This window comes from Protomyctophum parallelum, assembly GCF_964188405.1.
Source record: "Protomyctophum parallelum genome assembly, chromosome: 15".
NCBI lineage: Eukaryota > Metazoa > Chordata > Actinopteri > Myctophiformes > Myctophidae > Protomyctophum > Protomyctophum parallelum.
The window spans coordinates 24477275-24504325 of record NC_139710.1 but is presented as its reverse complement, the minus strand read 5'-3'; the positions used below and the strand labels follow the sequence as shown (position 1 = coordinate 24504325).

General features: G+C 42.6%; 1 protein-coding gene across 2 annotated transcripts in view; it reads left to right on the top strand.

Moving 5' to 3' along the window:
- parp8 (poly (ADP-ribose) polymerase family, member 8) overlaps positions 1 to 27051 on the top strand; it is a 63803-nt gene that overhangs the window by 4783 nt on the left and 31969 nt on the right. For both annotated transcript variants that reach the window (XM_083784293.1, XM_083784292.1), the window contains exons 3-7: positions 15240 to 15277; positions 16961 to 17050; positions 17939 to 18009; positions 20388 to 20456; positions 25768 to 25862. In XM_083784293.1, the coding sequence (XP_083640419.1) occupies positions 15240 to 15277; positions 16961 to 17050; positions 17939 to 18009; positions 20388 to 20456; positions 25768 to 25862 (363 nt within the window). The remainder of the gene's footprint in view (positions 1 to 15239; positions 15278 to 16960; positions 17051 to 17938; positions 18010 to 20387; positions 20457 to 25767; positions 25863 to 27051) is intronic.

Here is a 27051-nt window from a genome sequence, read left to right as displayed (position 1 = left end):
CAGCACCTTTAAGTCACGTGACTCATTTTGCTATGACGTTAGATGATTGAACAGAAACAGAATGATAGTTCACTCAACTGGCATGACATCGTCCTGTTTCATCGCAATATAAAATTTCCACTGCAATATACATTTACTGTTGGTTTCTGGTTTCTTCTTCAAAGAAGAACTCCAAATTAAACTCGTAATCGTTTGATAGGTTACCACTATGACGCTGTTTCAAGCGTGCCACGTTCGAAAGCCTCTCTAACTTAAAGGGTTATTTGCTTATTTCACATTAAAACAATTCTGGGGTGATATAATTATCTCTGGCTTTTGTGTTTCACCCCAGACAGTTTTTAAGTTGCTTGATTCAATATTTTGATATTTGATATTCCTTTTATCAGACACACCGACCTCCCTCCTATATTATGAACCCATTGTAACTTTTAACATTTCAACCATGCTAGTTGATTAATTGAGAACATGTCTTGAGAACTGCTTAATGGTGACTGATATTGTCCTTCTAATGCGTGAGGGGGCTGTTTTGTTCAAATGTTTTGAACCCCCCAAAAGGACGTATGCTTTTAATGAGTCTAACATGGTTAACATGGAGTTTGAAGTTACAATGGGTTTATATACTAGGAGAGGGGCTAAATGAGCGAATGAGTGAGTGTCCATTTCTGTCTAACACGCCCCAAAACAACAGGGACAGCAGGTGTACAGAGTGCATAATATCCATAGTGATGAGAAGAAGAATAGCTAGCGTGTGTAAGTAGAACAAAAAGCTCCTAGCTTGTCACCAGAACCCCTGAGATGCTGTGTATTAATAGCACTGCATGAGAGCCAGGACAGCCTGACCAAAAACACCTGTCATGACTGTGTGTTTTGTATTATCTTCTGACTTTTGATATTCCGCTTTTTGCTACCCAATTATTGATAATTTCGATAATTAACTTTTTTACACACGATTATACAGTAGGCCTATGTTCTTATTTTGATCATAAGACCAAATTACTGAATGCCTTCAGAATCCTTCAGAATTTGTATGACACTGATGACACTAGTTACTATAGTCCTATAGTGGTTCTCAAATGTTTTATTTGCCAGGACCCCCTTAATGGAGAATTCCATACTAGAAGGCTTTCTTACCTTTAGTTGTAGTTGTCTCCACCAAAGAGGTCCAGGTGTTATTTTGTGCAAAAGCGCATTTTTGGCTATTTCCCCTAATATAAGCCCTCAATGAATTGCATTGAATTGAATTGAATGGGGCTATAGGGTGTTTATGTGTTCTGGTAATATTATTGTCCACTCATTTTGTATGTCCGTGGCAAAAATGGAATTTTGAAGAAAAAAAAGTCCACCACAAGCCAGTATGACGATGAACACTAGTTCCACGTCGTCAACACACTTTCACTCCCCAAAATGCATAATTATCGTGACTTCCCGGGACTAATGTGACCAAAGCGTTTGTGACTTAATTGAAGTGCTCTCTCTTCTCCCTGTATCGGTATAAGAACCGGTGCAGCGGTGTCGCCGGTGTGTCTATGTCCAGCAGGCAGCTGCAGATCGGTAGAGTAGCTCATTTTAACGGCAGAGTACAAGGTTGTCACAGGTGCAAAAATAACAGACTTACTGCGATGGTACTTGAGGACCTGTTCTTTTTAAGCACGTGCCATGGCACAAAAGTTATGGTGTACAAGTACATGCAGGTCTGGGGTCTGACGCAGGTCTGTGCTCCTCCGTGAGTGGCTCAAAAAGCCATGCATACTTTCAACACTTGGAATTGGAAGTATTGTCATTATTTTACGTTAGTTTGTGTCAGTCAAAGATACATTGTTGTTCATTGTAAACTTTGCAGGGCAGGCAGCATGATCTCAGGCTAATCACCTTTCAACCGCGGTCTATGAAGTATTAAACTGGCATATAAAGCCACATTTATACGCGAAACATTTAATTATAAATAATACTAATCTTTATTGTCCTGAAGGCTATTCATCTTCAAAGTCTGTAAAAAACCCCACAACAACACATCACCAAAACATGATGTCCCCACTGTATACAGAACCATCCTATCAGCGGGGCATCTTCTTTGACCAGATGGCAAAAAGCGATACAGGGGATGATCAGTGTCATTTGATATCAAAAGTGCTAACTGTGATGGCCTTATTGTTCATATCAGAATGTGTGGGTGTGGGAAGTCGATTTGCGATGAAAATTGAAAAGTTTGTTTCTGTTAGGCATGGACAGTATGTTATAGAAACATGCAGAACTGGGAACAGTACAACAGAACAGGCTGAATAATGCTTTTTTACAATAATAACAGAAGATTATTTGCTGAAAACGTGAATTAGATGTAATATGTTGATTAAACCTAAGTCTATTGTCCAGAGTGAGTCCAGTATGTGAAACTGTCAACCTGTTCTACTGTTTTGCCATTAATGAAGAGTGGGTTAATTCCAGCGTGGATTGTTTCAAAGACCAGTTATTTTGTTTTGTCCACTTTCAACTCTAGATAGTTGTCAGTGCACCACTGTGTAAAATGAGAAATGGTGTTCTGATAGTCCGTAATAGAATTATTGTCATGGAGCGGTCCGAGAATGGCAGTATCGTCAGAGTATTTAAAGTATGTGATGTCATTTGTGTGTAGTGTGTAGAGGAACGGACTGAGGACACAACCGTTGGAGATAACGGTTGATGAGAATGATGTTCAACTGTTTGTGGTCTAGGAGTGGAGAATGTTGAGGTGACGCAGTTTCGTGATCATGTGATGGTGTTGAAAGCAGAAACTAACATCAACAAAAATAATAGCGGCGAATAGTGGCAAATTGTGGCAATCTACAAGCTCACAACACGTTGTGGATGCGACACATTTGAGCTTGTAGATAGGCTATCGGCTAACTAAACATATCTTCAATATGTTTAGTTCTGCCGTTTGGTAGATTTTTGACTCCTCCTGTATAAGGACAGACGTTTTTAACCTTATTTAAAAAATGTCTTTAGGGCTGTTATTATTTTTAGTATTTCTTTTATTGTGTATTATGGAGCACCCCATATGTTTTTCACAGTGCATGTACCGTACTCATTGTGCATCCTTGAATCCTTGACAATAAATCTCTTGAATGTTGTTCCACGTTCTATTAAAAATATATATAAATAATTAATAATAACTAATATAATATTATTACTTATTGAAGGAGTAATAAGTCCCGATCCAGGGACCACATCACACCAGTCCTCCCTGACCCCCATCACTGCAGTGATGGCAGGTCACAGAATCTGATGGGTAACAGCATGGCGCTTGTTATGATAAATGACGTTTTCATATCGTTTCCGTGTTCAGGAATCTGCTTCTGAACCCATTTGATTTGACGTTAGCAACCCGTTGTGACCGCATGCCCTTGCTGACGTCGACCCCAGGCAGGGTTTGAACCCACAACCTTCCGCATGAAAGGCACATATACAGTAGACCCGACCTTAATACCCCAAAAACATGCACGACAACAGTGGGTAGGATTGTCTTTGTGAAGCGGCCTGTTCTATGCAGTCGTCATGTAGTGTTGCATGGTGAAGTGCAGTTACTGTTTCACAACCACACACATGACTGTGTGTTTTCAGCTGAACAGGGAAGTTGCACATTTCCTGAAAAGCTGTGAGGTTGACACACATTGTGAGCCATGTGGCAACATCTGGAATTTAAATACAAAGACAGTCTGTCTCTCTGTCCGGGTGATGATAGTCAGCTCCACATACAGTATGGAGATCCATGTGTTGTACCAACCAACTTGGTTCATTTGCAAGTGTGACTCGCGTCGCGGCAACCCCACAGGTTATCAAGACTGTCACAATATGGCCATATATTATTGTATACCATTACCGGTATATATATATATATATAGACATTCCCATAGGGCTCTACATATATGGGTATAACAGAGATTGTAATAAGTCATCGTCTGGGAATGCCCATATATTGACATTAATTTTCAGGCCTTAAACAACAGAACTTATTTTTCTTTTCAATAATATTTTTATTGATTTTTACATTTTATGACAAAGACAAGACAGGAAAAACAAAACAAACAAATAAAAACAGACAGCTCAGCTCAGGCGTGTTGTGGAACAAAGAAAAGGACACAATTATACACTTATACACAAAGTGCAAAAATAATATACAAATATGGACACATTTGCAGTTTGGTGCTTGAAAGTTTAGATGGGTTAACTCCAGAGAAAATAAAATAAAAGATATGCATTATACATACATACATACATACATACATAACAATATCCATAACTTTATCAATCAAGGTTAGTGGCATCGCTTCTGTCCAGGAACCCTATGGTCAAGGTGGTAGCTAACTGAGGGCCAACAAATCTCAAATATGGGTCCCATATTTTATAGAAGGTATCTGTGGTGGAGCGTAGCATGCAGGTTAGGAATTCCAACGGCATGCACTGCATGATTATTTTGTGCCAGTCTTTTTTTGTTGGTGGTTTCTCATTAATCCAAGACAACAGAATATTTTTCCTAGCAGCATAAGTTAAGAGATTAAACAGACGTGTATGGAACTTGTCAACAATCTTGTCATCAGGCAGCCCAAGAATCAAACACATAGGGTCAGGTTCAAACTCCATATTAAATATCTCATTCAACTGCTGCATGATACCCAACCAGTATCGTTTAATCTTATGACATGACCATATACAGTGAATATAATTTCCCTCTTCAGTTTTACACTTAAGACAGAGAGGAGATAGAGTAGGATTCATTTTATGGCGAAGGCTAGGTGAGATCTGTAATCGGTGTATGGTTCTTAGCTGAATCGACCAAGCTCTATTACACACAGAAAGTTTTTTGGCATTTTCAAATATTTCCCACCAAACCTCGTCTGAAATTTCAACCTCAAGATCACTTTCCCATTTCCTCTTAGTATCTTGTGTGTCAACAGTTGTTTTGGATCTTAACATGCCATACAGAATAGTTATAAACCCTCTTGTAAAACCCATTGTCAGCACTCTCTCAATTGGAGAGGTAATCCCTCACCTGTAAAAATCTGAAAAAATGACTGCGATGTAGGTCATATTTTTGTTGTATTTGATCAAATGACATGAGTATAGGACCGGTAAAAAGATTTTCTAACGTTGTTATACCGCTATCTCTCCAATAATTAAACCCAAGGTCAGTAAGGCCAGGAGGAAAGTCTGGGTTCCCCTGAATTGAGGTAAGAGGTGATGTTACTTTGGCTCGACCCTCCAAAAGCCTTGCCACCTTGCCACCATGCCTTTAGTGTGTTGGAAACAATTGGGTTTTTACAATATTTCTTTGCTGTTGTAGGATCTCTGAGAAACAAGAGATTCCGGAGAGGACAATCACACTGTGCAGTTTCAATATCTAGCCAAATTGAAGGTTGATCTTCCTCTAACCATGCTGCTACAAATCGTAGTTGTGCAGCTGTCTGATACCATTTTATATTGGGGAGGTCCAGCCCTCCTTCAGAGACAGACAGTTGTACAACAGAACTTCTTAATACGGAAAAGTTGAGAAGCAGGAGTTTAATCTGGTGTCAGTGAGGTCAGATGTAGATTTGCTACTCTATGCTCCATGTATGGCTATCCAGGGTTTGATCTTCATATATGGAGATCCAGGTGATGATAGTCAGCTCCACATACGGATATCCATGTGTTGTACCAACTTGGTTCATTTGCAAGTCTGAGTCGCGTTGCGGCAACCACAGTGGTTATCATGAGGTGTGACTCACGAGTCACGACATTCCCATATATGGGCTTAATATTGATATCAGGGAACTCCATATATGGGGGGTGTAGATGTGACGTTACGAGGTGTAGTGAGGCGTAACGTCACGAGGCGTAATGGACTAGCAAACATATACAGTATGGAGGCGTGACCGACCGAACGACAGGTTCTGCAAGTTTTTATAGTAATCTGTGTCCGAAGGTCACTATTATTATTATTATTATTATTATTATTATTATTATATAACAATACAGAGATACTGATGATATGAGAGATCAGTATGTACAGTATATGGCATATGGTCAGACGTACAGTATAGGTGTGAGGGCTAGCATAGCTCCTCAAGTTTGTCATAATCTGCCCTTTGCAGAAGGCCAACAGAAATGCAATTTGTATCCGTATGTTCAAGGCCAAAAACACAATTTAATCATTCTTAGAAATGATTTGTGTGACAAGTAATCATGAATTAAAATGTTGCGATGGTGTCTTGTCTACCATGTGTGCTTCCATTCTTCTTGACATTTACAACCATGAATCAGGATGAGTGGTGAGAAATATGTGAGCTTAATTGAACACAATGTAATCTCAAGTAGTTTTTCATCATTTTGTATGACCTGGCCGAAAGCTCTTAATCATCAACATCAGACCTACAGACCTGTATGAGGTCATCAGATTAGAGCTCAACAGCTTCATTCTACTCACAGCATGGTGTATTAATCTGTCTTTTATGTCCTCATTCTTTAACACCTTTATTATAATTCACACATATTTCACACTGTCTTTGCGTCCAGGACTATATCTGACTCTAAAAACTCTTCACAAAAAGTTCGGAAACGTAACTTCTTTGGTCCATGCATTCTCCCCTTCAGTATTACCAATTGGTATCGTATTTCATATCATTTTTTATTTATTATCCTTGATTTGTAACCATTACAACGAGGTGTAATTTAAAATGATCGTGGTATTTGACTGTGGTTATCAGCTCCCAGTGCAACCGCGTTGGCCCCTTTCCCGCAGGTAGCGGGGGGCCTGGTTGTTGAGGGCTTTGTATGTAATAGTTAGTCATTTGAACTCTATTCTGTGCTCGACTGGGAGCCAGTGGAGGTCACGGAGTAAAGCAATAGTTTTTGATCATTGAGGGGTGCTAGCCCCATCTATGTCCAGCTTTGAGGGTTTTTGTAAGCACTTACATAAACACAAATATTGAAGACAAAAGTGAGGATGCAAATTGTGATTGGCCAGAATGAGATGATGTATGATGACGTATGAGCTGACCAGTACAACCACAGTCAGTTACAGTTGAGCACGGAGCAGCTTGAAGCGGTCCATATTTGCAATATAAGAGCGCCCCTCACTTCACACGGGTGTGATTTTATTGCAAATATGGACTGCTCCAGTGAAGCTGCTCCGTGCTCAACTGTAACTGACTGTGTTTGTACTGGTCAGCTCCCAGTATGACAGTATTAGACTGTGGTTGTACTGGTCAGCTCCCAGTATGACAGTATTAGACTGTGGTTGTACTGGTCAGCTCCCAGTATGACAGTATTAGACTGTGGTTGTACTGGTCAGCTCCCAGTATGACAGTATCAGACTGTGGTTGTACTGGTCAGCTCCCAGTATGACAGTATCAGACTGTGGTTGTACTGGTCAGCTCCCAGTATGACAGTATCAGACTGTGGTTGTACTGGTCAGCTCCCAGTATGACAGTATCAGACTGTGGTTGTACTGGTCAGCTCCCATTATGACAGTATTAGACTGTGGTTGTACTGGTCAGCTCCCAGTACATAATATCAGACTGTGGTTGTACTGGTCAGCTCCCAGTATGACAGTATTAGACTGTGGTTGTACTGGTCAGCTCCCAGTATGACAGTATTAGACTGTGGTTGTACTGGTCAGCTCCCAGTACACAATATCAGACTGTGGTTGTACTGGTCAGCTCCCAGTATGACAGTATTAGACTGTGGTTGTACTGGTCAGCTCCCAGTATGACAGTATTAGACTGTGATTGTACTGGTCAGCTCCCAGTATGACAGTATCAGACTGTGGTTGTACTGGTCAGCTCCCAGTATGACAGTATTAGACTGTGGTTGTACTGGTCAGCTCCCAGTATGACAGTATTAGACTGTGGTTGTACTGGTCAGCTCCCAATACATAATATCAGACTGTGGTTGTACTGGTCAGCTCCCAGTATGACAGTATTAGACTGTGGTTGTACTGGTCAGCTCCCAGTATGACAGTATTAGACTGTGGTTGTACTGGTCAACCCCCAGTACACAATAGCAGACTGTGGCTGTACTGATTAGCTCCCAGTATGACAGCATTAGACTGGTTTTACTGGTCAGCTCCCAGTATGACAGTATTAGACTGTGGTTGTACTGGTCAGCTCCCAGTACACAATATCAGACTGTGGTTGTACTGGTCAGCTCCCAGTATGACAGTATTAGACTGTGGTTGTACTGGTCAGCTCCCAGTATGACAGTATTAGACTGTGGTTGTACTGGTCAGCTCCCAGTATGACAGTATTAGACTGTGGTTGTACTGGTCAGCTCCCAGTATGACAGTATTAGACTGTGGTTGTACTGGTCAGCTCCCAGTATGACAGTATTAGACTGTGGTTGTACTGGTCAGCTCCCAGTATGACAGTATTAGACTGTGGTTGTACTGGTCAACTCCCAGTATGACATTATCAGACTGTGGTTGTACTGGTCAGCTCCCAGTATGACAGTATTAGACTGTGGTTGTACTGGTCAGCTCCCAGTATGACAGTATCAGACTGTGGTTGTACTGGTCAGCTCCCAGTATGACAGTATTAGACTGTGGTTGTACTGGTCAGCTCCCAGTATGACAGTATTAGACTGGTTGTACTGGTCAGCTCCCAGTACATAATATCAGACTGTGGTTGTACTGGTCAGCTCCCAGTATGACAGTATTATACTGTGGTTGTACTGGTCAGCTCCCAGTATGACAGTATTAGACTGTGGTTGTACTGGTCAGCTCCCAGTACACAATATCAGACTGTGGCTGTACTGATTAGCTCCCAGTATGACAGTATTACACTGGTTGTACTGGTCAGCTCCCAGTATGACAGTATCAGACTGTGGTTGTACTGTACTGGTCAGCTCCCAGTATGACAGTATTAGACTGTGGTTGTACTGGTCAGCTCCCAGTACAAGAAGACAGAAGAATCATGAATCAAAGAAAAGAAAAGCTTAATTGTAACTGCCATTGATGATTGAATTTCTCCCGGTCTTATTCAACACATTGCTGGCCAGGCCTGGAATCGAACCTGCGGCAACTTGGGGACTCCTGACCCTAATAAGGATGGTGCTTTAAACTGGGGGAAATTGGGAGTCAGTCCGCGGCCGGTTCCGTGAAAGCACCAAGGTTCCAAGGAGTTATTTTGGGGCCTCTGAGAACCACTGGGTTAAATGATTGGTTCTGCTCGCAACGAACCGACTGAGAACGCTGTTGTTGCTCAGCAGCATTTCTGGTTAACGGCGGTGAGTGATGACACGTGATAATTGGTCACAACAGCAACCAGATGCTTCTCAAGCAGAAGTGTCGGCGCTACCCACAGTGCCCAGGGCCAGGTGGTAACACCACATGACCTCCAGTTCATCTATACCATCATCCACACCATACCGTAAGAGGCAAAACAAAAAGAAAAGCAAGCAAAAAGGAAAGCAAACCAAGACAGCCACAGTATTGCACATGCCTCGAGCCCATTCACATGTAGACATACCATTTTAGATGCTACGTTATTAGCGTTAATGCTAGCAAGCTAAAATGAGGCCAACGTTCCAATCGGGATCACCGGACAATCTGAAAGTTTTGAAAGTAGCAGATTGTGACTCACTGTGAGCTTGTAGATGGGCTATTTTCAAATAGGCAATGTTTGTTTAATTGCTCATAGCCTAGTCACTTCTTTGGGGCACTGGTATGAACACTGGTATGAACCTTAGGTCGTTTCAGTCAGTCAGAACCCTGGGGACTGGCACTGCATGTTCGCTGCTCTTTCAAAGGACTTCCACAGAGGTCTTCGCTGGTCCAGTTTGACGGACCTGTACCCAAATAGACCCGTAAAACATTTACCCAGGCCAGAACCGAATGGAGTTCTGGCCAAGAGATTGCAGACGGTACCCGTACAAAACCAGAGGATCCGATTCCGAGGCTCTTTCCTGTTGTTGTTGTTGTCACACGTCGCAAACAGAGTGACACACACACACACACAGACATAGTTGCTGTCGGGCAGAAACCTCATATCTCTGTATTTCATCTTTTTAATTCATTATTGTATGTATTTCCATAAGTTACTTACTTTGTCATACTGCAGGGTCACACAGAAGGAGCAAGCATATGGCCTATCTACAAGCCCACGTGTCACAAATCAATGTGGCAAGTTTTGAGATCGTAAATTGTGTCTTCTAAATATTAAACCAAGAGCTTGTGACCACATAATAACTACATTGGATCCCAACTAATTGTTTACATTGAAACTAGAACAGGCGGCCATAGCTGAATGGGTAGAGAGCTCGCCTGTGAGTTGTTTAGGGTCCCACTAGATCAACTCCAAATAGGAAAACAATCCTCCTGCAAACAAATCACCTCCTCAGTTTACTTCTCCTCCCTGGATTACAGCTCAATGGAGTTGGAAGAATCTCTGCAGTCCTGCTTATGCAGTGAGTGAAATGTTTTCTACAACATGCTCCGACTCGAGCCACTTAAATGATAACACCAAAAGGTCCCATGGCTTCATTCCTGGCCCGGTAATGTGTCGAGGTGTCCCTGAGCAAGACGCTCAACCCATAACTATACCTCCTCCCAATAAAAATAGAACTAAAACTAAAACCTCAGTCTAATTAAAACTGCACTCATTTTCACCTTGCAGAATGAGTTGACATTTCCTAAAATGAAAACCATGCTGTTCGCTATTGGAAGGCTTTGTTGGTTGTTAATGAATACAATCTGTACTGAGTTTGTCTTGCCAAAAGCACTGTTGTTGCAGGGGCACTTATACAACTAGTGGGACTGGGAATTTGAGGTCTATTCATTTTAAGTGTAATGCTTTATGCTGAGGAATCTGAATCTGAAATCTAGAGGGAGGTTCCTCTTCAAAACCTGCTGCGTTCAGTTGAAAGAGGAAGAGAGCGACTTCTGAAGTTATGCTACAGTGTGTTGGTGTAACTTCTATTAGCCCATACAGTCCTATGTATGTGCTTTAGAGGTCTTCGGGTAAACCCGAGACCCGCTCCCCCCCTTTTTTCTCTTCCGGCAAGTAGCTGCCTGCATGCCTTGTGTCCCGTGACTTTAGTAAAGAAGGAGTAGCGCTACTGTGTAAACAACAACAAGAAAGAAAGCACGATACAACTCTTAATAATAACGTTGGCATGGGTCATTTGGGGCCTCGGGTTTTGTATGGGTACAGCCCAACATCTCTTGGTAATGCTCGGGGTCTGAACTCATATTTCTAATAATAGCCAGGTCCATTCAGCTCCGGTTCTCTGTACTTTTTAGATTCGGAACTCGGAATCCTAACAATAGCCGGGTCCATTCGTTAATTAAATTAATGTTCTGTCCACGGCACGAAAAAGTATGAGAAGCACAGATTTCAAAGGCATTTGTAGAATTGGCCTCAGGTCTTAATGGGTTAAAGAGAGCTACAGTATAGGACTATAGGTGCATACTGTATGGACGACGCACAGGTAGAATTGCTGATGATCAGAAACAGAAGGTGCTTTGAGGTGTTTCCCGGGTCATGCAGCTGCATCAGCACAGCTACACAGTGCACACATGTGCACACAAACGTGCGCACAACATGCACAGAACGTGCACACCTGTTTGTCAGCACTCTTTGATATGAGCCTCATCTCCAATGACTCATTATTTATGCATTCAATTGGAAACGGCTGACCAGCAGCACACAAGCACATGAGGTTACTATATGGTTTATTACATAGGCATGGGATCATGGCATGGGATGATGGGACATGGCGATTTCATGTCACACCGTCACGGTTATTATTGTGGGCATAACAAATGTGATTAACAATATTATTGCAATAATCATCAACAGTCTTTCATCATCGTAAGTAATTTACAGGCAGAGTAAATAAATAGTTCAGCCCCTGCCAGCGATTTTTCGTTTTTCCTAAGTAGTCACAGAATATTTATCTCCAGCAGTGTTGGGCAGTAACTGTAGTTACTAGTGATATTTCTGTAATATTATTACTTTTCCCAATAACGAGTAAAGTAAGGTATTACTCTGTCAAAACGGTAATATTATACCTATTTATTTTGTAAAATTGACACATTGCTTTGTTGGCTGTTGGCTTTCTTTTGTAATACTTTATATTTTTATTTTATGTGAACACCACGGTGTAGTCATACAGATACAAAAACCAACACATAGGACAACATAAAGACAAATAAAACCAGAAACAATGACATAGCGAGAAAGATAAATGTGATAGACAAAAGTCATAGCCGAAATATGTCACAGGTCATCTCTCAATATACACAGACAACAAAAACACTGTAGGCATTATGCATGGGCCGAAAGCCGAAATTAATTGTCTTTATCTAACCTTACAGTAATACATTTTTGGTTAGGCCAAATGCCTTGCCTAATGGAAAACATAAAACAAAGACAAAAAGGAAAACAAAAAATAAAAAGGTGCTGTTGGCAGTTCGCTTGAAAACATTTCATTTAAAAGGTCGAGAGAGATTGCTGCTTTATTGTATAGCCTTTTAGGCTGATTGGTGACTCTTCTTCTTAATATTATTATTCAAAACAATTGGATTCAGTTCTAAAAGAAGCTGACTAAACAGATTGTGTTGTTGCTACATCCATCCGCAAAAGTAATATGTAATTTTCTCTGGTTTTCTCTGCGCTTCCGCAAAAATCATTCTCTAGTTACAGTAGCATTCATTGAAAATAGCATGCTGGCCAAAAAAAGGAGAGGAAGGACGCAGAAGCCGAGATGCAGGCATTTATAAAATACAGTAATATGGAAGTGGACGGTGGCTGTTTTGTTTTTTTGCGACCACGTGGTTTCCTGCTAGACTGTTTCACTGAGAGTCAAACGGCTCATAGCAATAAACAGCGCCATCAATCGTAAAATCATGCTGTTTGTTGTGCGGCGCTGTTTGTGTGCCCAAAAGGCCAGATGTGCTCCGCCTCATTTTGGCACGCATCATACACATACAGCAAGGTATTAATGAGGCCTTATAAATGCTCCACAGAGAGCACTCATTCCATTCGACCATGACCGTCCGTGATAATGTCACTGTGTGCAGTGCTGACTCCTCCAAGCTGGTATGATAAGGATTTCAATGAAGCATGCGCATACCTTAACCAAATGACTCACACTCTTTTGGCTCACGTCACCCCTTTATAACCTTTTCATCCACGGCACCCCGGAATTACATTGCTACTATATAGCACCTTACATTTATGTCAACGCTACGTAAATATGTCAATCTTCCCCCCCTAAGTGATACAGTATATGTCACGAGGAAAACATGCAAAGGATATCAGTTTCCATTTGGACAGATTGAACATAACTTGATGTTTTAGCGCTTGAACCCCAGCATCCCTAATCTGGGGGTAACATTAGCCAAAAATAGTCAATCACCAAGTACAGTGCAAAGTATTCTTTGGACTTGCATCAGGGGCATGGCATTCTCACTTTGAGAAACCCTGCTGTAGAGAGAGGAATAAAAGTGAACTAACTAATTGGACTAATACTGTAGTACCACTAATAAGCAGTGTATTCAATTTATTAGAATTCTGTAGACTGTCAAAAATGTGCATATCAGAAACAAAGCGATACACAGTAATTATACAGTAACTACGGTATGCCAAATGTATTCACCGACTAGAAAGGTGTGCTCCACGGAGCAGGTCTCCACACACTTTGGAAGGCTGTCAACCATAGCATGTAGGAGTAGTAGCTGTGTCCTACCTGCCAGTCCTGGCTGGAATTGCTCCAGCCAGTCTCCGACGGGATGTGGCTACGCTAGCCCTGGCAAGAAAAGCCCAGAAATACGACTGGCATATCTTGCACAAAGCCACAACAACACCGGCACCACCAGGCAGGCTCAAGTCTCGCCATCCCTACAACGAGGCAACTCAAGAGATGCTACAGTCGATTCCTGAGGACTTGTCCAGAGACGCCTGGCTGGCAGCATCCTGGAAACAGTCGTGGGAGACGGCCGGGCCCTCCCGGATTCAACAATACATCCGGGACCCAGCAGGTGGCGTTAAAGGAGAAGACATGCCACGCCATCTATGGACCTCGCTGAACCGTCTGCGCTGTGGCGTGGGACGCTTCAAGTCATCCATGAAGAAGTGGGGCCTATTGGATAGTGCGGCATGCGAGTGTGGCGAGCCTGAACAGACTGCCGAGCATATCATCACAGACTGCCCCCTATACAGCCCACCCTCAGAAGCTGGCCTTTTTTACTTAGGACCAGAGACGAGGGCATGCATGCATGACACTGAGTTGGCCATCTGATGATACACGAAAGAAGCTGTGTGTTTTGAAGAAAACACACAATGCCGGGAAAATGTAATGAAACTGCTACAAATGGCATGTGGCGAGAGAAGACCATTGTACGACCTTTACGGTTCAAGAGTTCTAGGCAGTTCTAGTGGGCCGAGATGAGGTAAAAAGTGGTGTGATTGTGGCCTGGGCTGCTGGCGTGGTGTGGTCCAGGCAGCCTATAGGCTGCAATGCCAGCCTGACAGCGTGTCGCGGATTCGTATCCCGATCCCGACGACGTTTGCTGCACGTCACCCCCCATTGCTTATATTTCCTGACCTCGTGCCCCCCCTATGTGCCTACCCGCAAACTCAGATGGGCAGACCAGCTGCTCCTCAAGGGGACCACCACGGCAAGACTCATAACAGAAGGGGATAGAGCCTTTGTTGTAAGGGCCCCTCACCTGTGGTGGAATCAACTTCCATTGGAAGTTAGACAGGCTACCTCACTGGGCACTTTTAAAACTCTCCTAAAGACTCATTTTTATAGGATGGCTTTTTGTTAGAGCCTTTGGCTAATGTTTGTGCTCATTTGATTGCTTTTGTTTTAAATTGTAATTGGTTTTGCTCTGTTCTGTTTGTTTTTTATACTGTTTGTTCTGTTTGTTTTTTATACATATAATATATGTAATTTGTGTTGTGAAGCACTTTGTAAAGTTGCTTTTGAAAGGTGCTATATAAATAATGTTTATTATTATTATTTACTGTCAGTTTACAGGAAAAAAAATAGCCTATATAAAGAGGGTGTGATGTTGCGTGCAAAGCTTCCACGGCAATCAGACTTGTAGCATTTTGTGCAAAACACATCTGGACTTGTATCCTGATACAAGTCCAGATGTATGTACTGTATACAAGTCCAGATTCACACACACACACACACGCACGCGCGCGCAGTTTGAGAACCAATGAATTCATGTGTATTAATGGTTTATTTGGTGTGTGTTCTTTTGCCTCTTGTAGGATTTCTTATTCGGTGCACGTCTCTGATGATTACCCAGGTAAGACCCTCCTTCGTCCAGTCCTTCTGTGTCAACAATGTGTTGCTTATACAACTTTTGGTGGGAAATTGAGCAGACATTGTGTATTTGTAGATCTGCTATTTCCACTATTTGTGTCAAATTAGCTGGTTAAAGGAGCATGTCACCCATTTTCAACCTATCTTCCGGTTAAATCACACCTTTTCCACTTTTCCAGTGACAGCTTCAAAATTGGTGGTTAATTAATAGATTAACAGCGGAATATCTTTTTTTAGAACAACAAAACACTATTGACGCTTGTGTAGAGGACAAAGTGTATTTTCTGCATAAAAATAAGATCCTATGGGGGTTTAGACAAAAACACTCACTTTAAATAATGTTCTATGTTTTCCATCACTTGAAACTGTTTAGGAAATATTGTACAAGGTTTCCACCCGACAGTGACGACAATGCTCCTTTAAAGCACAGTGACACTTTGGTTCAAGGTTTGGGTTGTGTAGTTACCATGGTAACTCCCAACTTTTAGTCGGATATCTTCAGTAGATTGATTATAAATAGACATGCCAAAGATAGCCTCTTCATTGACTTACACTGCACTGCTCTCAAAGTCACTTACAGCACACCCAATGAACTCCGACAAAGTAGGATTCTGATGGCGTTGGCAGTGGTGGAAGAAGACGTTTACTTACTTAAAACGTTGAGAATAAAACATTACACTGTCCCCCCCCCCCCAAAATAATAATATTTGAACTGGGGACCTCCCAAAAATAATCATAATTAATTTGAACTGGGGAGCCCCCCCCCCCCCCCCCCCTCGAACCACACACACACACACACCATCCCCCAACCTGAATCTGATAAGCACTTGGGAGCTGTTGGAGTTGAAGCATTACATTTTGTTCGATAAATATAGCCTGTGACAATAGTTGATTTTGTTTTATTGATTACTTTTGATGCAGGAATTGCCTTTTGGGGGCATCGGGGATGGGGGGGGGGGTTATGAAAAACGTCTTAAAAGTCATTCAATTGTCACTTCACTGTGATGTGGGAACCCGCTCAAAGTTATTGTGGGCAGCGCCCCCTCGGGGTCCCCGACCCACAGGTTGAGAACCACTGCTCTATAGTGTACAGCAACTGCCACTGTAAGAGCCTGCGAGGCTCCGTGTTTTTTTGTTTTTTATTTTTGCTGGGGAAATGGATTGTTGAGTGCTGAAAGGTCAAAGCCACGGGGTCACGTCCCGCTCTCTGTCGTCACGCTCTCCGCTCTGTTCTGGCCTCAGTGCTATGACCTAACACACATTTATGTGTTCATTAACTTGATGCGCTATTAGGTCTGTGTGGTGACAAGAGAGCCACTTTGGGGGCATCATGTCACGCAAGGAAGTTAACGGCCATGGATGATTAGTGCAGTCATTCATTTTGGACCAACCGTTCTGCTGCGGGCTACAGGAATTCACTAGGACAGTGTGGTTCTCCAGCCTTTTCGTATCAAGGACACCCAGATTAATATAGTTTTTGACAGAGAAGCCCCATCTGAAAGTATTTAGTGCCCCCATATAAGATCGGTGTAGTTAAAATGTTTCAAAAACATAGTTTTTCACAAGTTTCTCAAGATTTTTGGAAAATATCTATATCTATGACTGAGACTGTCTATTGTACCCCTGATTATAGCTGCAGACATCCATTTTAATGCTTTCATTGCAGACAACACCTACGTGTCCAATTCTGAAAATGATGACGAGGTTTTAATCACCACGGACCCAATTCCTGTTATTTTCCATCGCATTGCAGCAGGTAAGTGCCAGATTGCTGGCAATTTCTGGTATACACCATGCATTTTAGCTGGACCATATTAAATGTTCCTAATGGTTTGACAGTAATTATTACAGTGCCATCATTAGGATGGACCTTCAGAATTCCTTTTTCCTTTCTTTCTTTTCCCCCAGGCACACATTTTAAGTGGATTTGATATGTCAAACACTTAAGCCAAATGTATGCTCCGTTGCAGGGCGGTGTTGAAAATAGGTGTTGAAAATAGCTGACAAGCTCACAATGCGCCGTGGATTGAGGTTGTAGGTTGGCTATTTTCAACGTGCGTCACCGCCAAACTTTGTTTAGTGGTGGAAAATGGAGACGTATGGTGCACACTGCTTTGTGCCCGTTCTGGGGATACATCTTTGTTCTATTAGAGTGAATAGAGTGAATCAGAACAGTTTGAAGCTCATTGTTGCTTTGTGACTTGGTGAAAAATGGGGGGAAAAAAAGGAATCAAATAATCCTACATACATATTTGAACTGGGGAGCCACCCCCCCCCCCCCCCCAGATCATAGATCTGCTATTTTTTAATAGCCAACGCAACAAAAATGACACAGATGCGCTTTCCCGGTTTTAATGGGTTAATAATCCTAACTAGTAACTAAAGTTTATAAATAATTGTAGCGGGAGACATTTTTTGGTTTGTAATAGTGCTGTATGCCAGCCTGTCAGTTGAGAACAGGTAATGAGAAGAGTTGTTTTGTATAGATGGGCTATTCTCTCGCTGTGTGAATAGTATCACAATTTAATATTTTGTCTCGAGTTTTCCTAATTGGCATGTGTGAGTGAAATGTAAAGTTAGAGTACAGAACTGACATGAAACTGTTCCGAATGGATTTTGTTTCCTCGTTATTTCTCGTCGACAGAGATCAAGCTGAGTAATGATGCAACCAGTGGCCTGTCCATCAAGACCAAACTTCACATAGAGAAGAACCAGGTAGGATGACACCCCCGTACTGCCCAGGCTGCCCGACAATTATCTACCCAAATATGTTGTTGCTGTCGGACAGAAACCACTTATCGTATCTCACGCAAAAGTCAAAAAGTGTGTCTGTCGGTTTTTGGTTTTATAAATACTTACAATTTAGGCCAGTGGTTTCAACCTTTTTCATATGAGGCCACGGTCGAACCACCATTTGAAGAGATTTAGCCCCTCGACCCCAAACTTTGAATATTTTGTAATATTCCATAATTCCTTGCTGTATAGAGCGTCGCAGTCCCGCCCCCTTTCAGAACGACAAGTGGCCCAGGAAATGATTCTCCATTCATTTTCTCCATAGGCTTTTCAAAAAGTATTTATTTAAAGATGGTTACGCCGCGGACAAAGCCAACTCGGATCGTGACAAATCATGACAATAATTACAATGTTTTGGGCCGATCAAATAATTAGTAAGAAGAAAAACAAAACAAATAGTGTTGTATCCTGCCTTTTATCAACTTTGACCCAAAAAATGCACAATGAAAAACAGGTATGGCCAGGGTTCATGGGGATATATATAGCGATATATGGAACGTGTCACGAGGCGTGATGAACTGACAACTATATATACTGTATGGAGATCTAAGGGTCTCCATGATGTCACAAGGCGTGACCATATATGGAAGCGTGGTGTCATGAGGCGTGACCATATATGGAGGTATGACGTGACACACAGAAATGCAGGTTTTCATAGTAAATGTGATCTATCTGTGGCAGATTAACATCAAGCAAGTCAGAGGATCGATCACCTGGCTCTCCGGATGGCCTTTCTCTCCATGGTACCTTTCTCTCCGTAGGGCCTGATTGCCCAGAGGGCCTTGCTCTCCAGGGGGCCTTGCTCTCCAGGGGGCCTTGCTCTCCAGAGGGCCTTGCTGCAGGGGGCCTTGCTGCAGGGGGCCTTGCTGCAGGGGGCCATGCTGCAGGGGGCCTTGCTCTTCAGAGGGCCTTGCTCTTCAGAGGGCCTTGCTCTCCAGGGGACCTTGCTCTCCAGAGGGCCTTGCTCTCCAGGGGACCTTGCTCTCCAGAGGGCCTTGCTGCAGGGGGCCTTGCTCTCCAGGGGCCCTTAATCTCCAGGATTCCCTTGCTCTCAAGAGGGCCTTGCTCTCCAGGGGCCCTTACTCTCCAGGATTCCCTTGCTCTCCAGAGGGCCTGGTGAATGTGACATTTCAATTGTACAATTGTTTTCTCAACAATATCCTTCTAGCGAGTACATCAGATTTATAGTAACTTTGTAATGAGTGGTTGACAAACTAAATATACCAGGAATCACCCACCCAAGCCCAAAGGTGCAGTAAGGTTACATTCACAACATCACGATATATGTTTTCATGATACAATAGGCATGTCTCTCAGTACTCTATGGGTTTAAGTAAATACGCGTTTCCACTATATATTGCGGCTGCCAATTATAGCAGAGACGGCACAATACTTTGCACAGCCCTTTTGCCTCTTCTTTAGGCATAAACCAAACATAAAAACAAATAGTTGCCAAACATAAAAACAAATAGTCTGCTCCTATCACCTAGCTCTGAGAAGGTATGTTGGAGTGATTGGTATAACGGTTTAATGGCCGTGGTCATGATTTCCACTATTCTATCATGGCGTGCTACTGTATGTACATCCCTATGCATAGCAGCCATTCAGGATGTGCGGCAGTGTGTCAGTGGTGTTCTGGGGTGTGGTGCAAGCAATGAGGAACCTGAATGCTGGGGAACAAGATAGAAAGATTGAGTCTGGTAGGGAGGACTTGTCTGCTAGGTTGGCTTTAACTGTGAGTGCAGTGTTCTGAAGGAATGAGTGTGAAACAGAGTGACCAGCATAGGGGAGAGGAGACATGCGAGTTTCGCTTGGAGTTTTAGTCCAGTCCAGTGTTGTTCTTGTTGTTGTTGAATATGTGCAGATCCATGAGGACTCATCTGGTATTCTGTATAGTAGCTTTTAGCATGTGACTGTGTGACCAGCATAGATGACTGTTGCTCTGACCTGGAGGAGAGGGTCAGTTATGTTATGAGACCCTTACAGTATCCTTGACAATTTGCTCAATTGTTTTTCTCCCTGCTCTCCCTCTCCCAAAATTCTGTCTTCTTCTCGAAAATAGCACATCTTCATGCTCGCTACTTAGGCTATACGCAATCTGAGAACGCATCGTCAAAAAATAAAACTCGAGAGACTAGGATACACGACACAGTCTAAAGTAGGGCATTGATTTAAGCAAAAAATTAAACTAATATGAAATATAGTTGTACAAGATGTGCGTGCGTGCGTGCGTGCGTGTGTGTGTGCCGGCATGCCAGCGAGGCTATGCAGATGACAGTGTGCTGTGCTGTGTCTTCCAGGTCCATTATGCACCAGAGGAGGACTCAGAGGGAGACAATGACTCTGAGGAGTTCTACTATGGAGGCCAGGTAACACAGCATATACTATACCTTTAATGTCCACTCAGCACTATATTGCTTTATCACATTTCACTAATAACAACGACACGACACATTCTAATGTTGACTCAGCGGCAGAGCATGTGAGCGGAGCGGAGCGGCCGATAATTCCGCTCTTCGCTCTCGACGGCTTTTGTTACGCTCGCTCCGCGCTCACGTTCAACTCCCCCCACGCCGCTCCTCGCTCGCTCAGCGCTCACCTTCATTTACTCATGGAGCGCTCCCCGCTCCGTGCTCGCTCCGAGGCTACACTCAGATGCCCGCTCCGCTCAGCAGAAAGAAATGACGGGGGAAAAATAAAATGCTGTTTTCCTGAAATTGGCTAATTAAACCTGAAGGCCTTCGTTTCAGACCGCATGTTGCAGCAACAACGGAGCGGAGGACAGTTCTCGCTCCGGAAGTCAATCTGACACATTTAAAAACCCGCTCCGCGCTCACGTCAAAATCCCCCCGCTCCTCGCTCGCTCCGCGCTCCGCTCCGCTCACATGCTCTGCTCAGCGACACTACACTCTAATGTTGACTCAGCAGTTCATTGCTTTATCACATTTCACAAATAACAAGTGCACCACACTGACCTTTGACCTTCGAGCACCTGTAGAGTCCAAGTGGACTGAAATGCCCTCAAGGCGTTCACAAGGCCATGGCAGATGGACGGACGGACGGACAGGCGACCAGACAACCTGTCAGAGGAATAGAAATAACCGAGGGATACAAAATGATGTATTCTAACTCATAGTGTGACTATAGCTAGGTGTGGCCTAGACCAGATCACAGTGGTCAGTTTGGAATGAAAAGCAGGCTTTCCTCTGTGTGGAGGAAAATATTATAGGCCAATTACTTTGTGTTGTTGTTGCTATGTACAGTGTTCTTTGAGACACACATATGGGTATTTCGGGGCGTGGCTGAATGCACCATTCCTTAAAGGAGAATTCCAGGCTAGAAGGCATTCTTACCTTAACACCTCCTTATTGGCTATTTCCCCTACCATAAGCCCTGAATGAATTTAATTGAATTGGATGGGAATTGAATGGGGCTATGGGTGTTGTGCTAATTCGCTTATTTCCATCGCTCAATTTTTTTTTCTTTTTTGTATATATCCTCTCTTCATAATGTAAATAATATCCCAAGCGGCACACTTTACTACTTATTTCGATGGAAATAAGCAAATTAACACAACACCTCAATCCCCATTCAATGCAATTCAATTAATTTGTAACAACTATACAAATAAAGGTAAGAAAGCCTTCTAGCATGGAATTCTCCTTTCACGTGGTGAAACAACAAAGCTTTCACCATTGGAACTGCAGGTAACGTACACGTAAGAGCGTGAAGTATTGTAGTGCAGGCAATTGCAACAACCACTGATGTGGTGAACAAAATTAAAACAGGACTGCCAAATATTCTAAACTTTCCACGCTTCTGCCAATAATCATATTCACACATCCAAATGTTTGCCAGGTCAAACGAGGGAATCACGGGACGTTGATCCCCTTCCCCTATTCGTACATATTAGGAGATGGTGTAGGCAGAAGACTATAGCAACATAAATGTTTGTTTTATAAATATTTTGTTATCAATTTAAATACGCTATTATTTACAGTATAGAAACATACTTTTTTGTTTGTTTGTGAATAAATATTTTAAGTTTTTCAGAAATCTTAGGTCGGGATTTAGATGTCTCAGGTCTAAATGGGATAAGAGAATAGCTGTCTTTAAAAATCTTAAAAAGTCTTCACAAAACAACAAAGAAAATGTAACAAATTAGATGTGATGCGTTGTGAGCTTGTAGATCGGTTCAGGTTCAGTCCTAAATACCAAACGCCTCAACCGGCGTTGTGGGCCAATTGTCCTAATGTGGCGCTGCAGCAACCGTCTACAGTTTAAAAAGAATCATGACAAATCACTCATATTGATTGATTGATTGAATACTTCATTAAAACAGTACAGCAAGTACAATTACACGCAATAAATGCTAAAAGGATAACACAAACATGCATGCACATGTACACACACACACACACACACACACACACACACACACACACACACACACACAAAATGGGAACATTTCCATTTGTGTGTATTTACTATTTTTATATCAAAAGTCCACGAAAAGCCAATTAAGTTTAATTACTTCCTTTTAACGGAAACGTGATGCGTGATGATGTGTCGAGTGTTGCATGAATACAAAATTATCTTGATTTCATTCACCTGTTTTATTCCCATCGCTGCACATTCCTCCAAACACAGCTGCTTGAGTACATAACTTCTCTTATTATTCAAGATGACATGCAGACAGTGTATTACTCATTTAAAACGTAATCAGCACGCTAAAATATGTATATCTGAAAACATTATAGGTTAGAAATAAGTCACACAGTAGCAAACATCCGAGCTGGCTGTCTGTGTCTCATTGTAAACAAACAAAACTCCACCTGGATGTAGCGTAGACACTAACGTCCCATAGCCTGAAGGGGTGATGTTCTGAAATTGGTTCAGAAACACATTCACCAAACGCTTTTAGCAGCGAGCAGACGTAAACACAGACACACACACACACACACACACACACACACACACACACACACACACACACACACACACACACACACACACACACACACACACACACACACACACATTCACATGCACACATGTTTCGTAAGTGTATGGATAGATTATGAAAATTACATTCCAGAGCTCTGTGATACATTTGTCCAATGAATCTTCTGAGGTGATAATGAATGGCAATAAAATGTCTCAGCCCTGCTACAGTCTGTTCTCCTATAGAGCGTCGCAGTCCCTCCCCCTTTCAGAACGACGAGTGGCCCAGCAAATGAAATGCAATGCATTCTGACCATAGGATTTTCTTTAAGTATTTATTTAAAGACGGTTACGCCGCAGACAAAGCCTACTCGGATCGTGACAAATCATGACAATGAACACAATGTTTTGGGCCGATCAAATAATTTATAAGAAGAAAATAAAGGCAGGAGACAACACTATTTGTTTTGTTTTTTCATTTCCTGGGCCACTCGTCGTTCTGAAAGGGGGAGGGACTGCGACGCTCTATAGACGAATACACAGATGGGTGTCCTGGGTGTAGCCATTGCTGAGGTGTAGCATTAAGCGCAGCTTTACACCTCAGCACTGATTAGCTACAGCTGGCCTACAGGGCACTGAACCAATGGAGCGGTGCCCTGTAGTCCAGGTGTAGCTAATCAGTGATGAGGTGTAAACCTCAGTAATGGCTGCACCCAGGGCACCACCAATGTGGATTCATCTACTGTATACGGCAGTGAATGCTGGATCCTGAAACCAACCCTGCAGAAGTCTCTAGACAGGTGCTACACCAGAATGTTGCGTGCAGTACTTAACATCAGCAAGAGTACAAATGTACTGTATATGTATGTATGGAATGCCACGGGTGAGCAAGAAAATAGCAGACAGGAGATTGAGACTAAGCAGGACACTGCCAAAGACAATAAGCAGGACACTGCCAAAGACAGCAGGACACTGCCAAAGACACTAAGCAGTACCGTCGCTACATACAGTATACGCGCAATATGCACTGCGAGGAGGGCAACATGCCGAGAGTGGCAACAAAATGTGCCAAAACGTGCTGAGCTGACCCTCATAATAACAATTTTCTCCGCGGTTCCGCCGCGTAATAATGAGTGCCTGTGTGTGCGTCCTCGCAAACAACAAATGTAGCTGATCTACGTAAGGAAACACAGCGCTCTTGTCGGGAGGGGGCAGCACAAATACATTATACAGAGTAGGGCAACAGAATTGTCAGCGACGTATCTGACACTAAGAGATGGCAGCCAGCAAATTGGTGCTGTGGGAACAAACACACATGCACTGCTCACGAGGACGTCCAACATTAACACACTTGGATGTACTGCAGAACCAGATCAGTGGCCTTGTGGTTAGAGTGTCCGCCCTGAGACTGGGAGGTCGGGGTTCGATCCCCGGCCGGGTCATACCAAAGACTGTAAAAATGGGACCCAGTGCCTCCCTGCTTGACACTCAGCATCAAGCGTTGGATTGGGGGTAAGTCCCTGCGACATACTAGCGTCATGTCCAGGGGGTGTACTTGTACATCAAGCTGCCTCACGCTATACAGAAACAGGAGATAGGCTCGATCCTGCCCTATGGGCCTCATGGCTCGGCAAGGCTACTTACTTACTTATGTACTGCAGAAAGACACAGGAGCGCAAAGCACCAACAAGCTGGCCAGATGTATGGAGAAGTGACGTGGAGGGCTAGACAGACGGAGAGACAGACGGACAGACAGACAGACAGACAGACAGACAGACCTGCTGAAATGTGTGTGGGCAGGTATTCATGTCATATCAGTATGTCTTCCCTTTAATGACAGCATTTTATTCTTGTTCCTGACAGCACTTGCTTGGTATTTGATCTAAGCATAATAAACCGCTATTTAAGCTGCCAGATTGATTGATTGATTGAAATATTTATTAACAGTTTGTAGAATTTACAGTACATTTTAAGCACAAACTCAATACAAAGACTGTCAACTGTGAGTGGACGACCCAATTAAGCATTACACTTGTTTACAACAGGGTCCACATTGTTCAATTCATCAAAACATTTAAAGACATACAGACATTTAGAGACATACAAATAGACATTTCTATGTAGCTAAAGTACAGAACAGGAATTCATCATATAGTGCAGGACATCACTTCTGACGGTTTCATTTGATTCCTCCACACAATGCTACTATAATTATTCTGTGAGCTGTTAAGAGAGACACCGTCACCTTGCCTGCCCCGGATGTTTCCAGGTGCTGCCTGCATTTTTGCTGTGGCAAACGCTGAATGAATAGTTTATTTTTATTTTTTTAATCTATAGCCTATACTTTTTAGATTTAGATTTAGATTTAGATTTTTACATTAATGAAAATAGAAGATCTACAAGCTCACAGTGAGCTCCAATGCGGCATGTTGTGAGTCTGTAGATCTGCTATTATCACTATTTCTGAAACTTAACTTCCATTTCCTGAACAGTAACGGTTTTTGACATATCAGGTTTCCGCCTGAAAGTGTCACTTTGGTATTGATTTTGGTTGAGTGTACTTTCTGTAATTTTATTTGTTGAGTTTTGCATAGTTTTTATACAATTAAGACAATACAAGAACAGATAGAAATACACATTGTAGCAATTTCAGAAACTCCAATTAGCTTGTAGATCTGCTATATTTTCAAAAGATTGAACTTCTACATAAATGTGTGTGTGTTTGTGTACGTATAGGTGAACTACGATGGGGAGCTCCATAAACATCCTCAGCTGGAGGCCGACCTGCAGGCAGTGAGGGATTTGTACGGCCCCCATGCAGTATCTCTCAGGTACTCGTTCTTCTGCACCGTTTGTAAGAGCCATTATGACCTAATGATTTGCTGATTGACAGTGTCACTGCAGCTTGGTCAGTGTCTGGGCCAGCCCAGGTACTTAACCAGGCTCCTGATCAGGTACAGGTGTTGCCAGTGGCAGACGGCAGAGGCTAACAGTTTTCTACTGTGTTCAGGAGGGCTGGTCGCCTGTGTTTGTTAGTGTTTCTTTCTGATTATTGTATCTGTTATGTCATATAGGAAAATGACTGCGGAAAATAAAGCAAAGTTAAACTCAACGGACATGTTTTGGAGATCAGTTTGTACTGGCACACGTAAGAGCTTCCACCTGGCCGTCGGCAACCAGTAGTGACATTAAGTATAGGACTTTAGGCACTACACCGTTCTTTTTGTCTGAGGTCCTGATTAGCATTTTCTTTTATAGAGTATGCACATCCTAGACTGAGTGGCAAGACATTGAGCAGCATGGAGCATTATTGGGAGTTTGGAAGTGCTCGTTGGAAACAGTCCTGCGTACGGTGCTCTATAGAAAGTATAGCACATAACATGTGTATGGTGGGTTTTCATGAAACAGAGACTGTGCAGATAAAACGAGGATAATTCAAGCTTTCAGTACAGCTACAATGACGTAAGTCTAACGTTGTTTAATACAGTGTGTTTTCAACCAGTGGTCTGGAACCCCTCAAGGACCACTGGTGATCCCCAGCTAAATAATGGAAAATTGGTAACCAAATGGACCCTTATAGATATTTAAATGAAACCAAACGGACCCTTACGGGTCCGTTTGGTTTCATTTTACACTCTCAAGAGTTCAACTATTGTTAAATATCTGCTTGATTAGTGATTACTTAATTTACAAGTCTCACATTAGGGAATGTAGAATAATTGTTATTTCGACCGTTTGCTTGTTATCTCTCCTACTGTATGGTACCACATCGATACAGCATGGAATTGTGGACAAAATCTTATCCGACAACAATACAAAAATAATGAGGCAAAGTTTTGACTAAATCTCATCAGTGGTCGGTGGCTCTAAAAGTAATGGGCCTTGATATGAATATGTTTGAAAACCACTGGTTTAATACAATCAGATATTTCTGTTTGAATGTATGGGCTGTCAAAGCCAGAAAGCAGTTTTTTGTTTTTTGCCACTCAGTAGGCGTTCCCGGCTATGATGATGTCACAC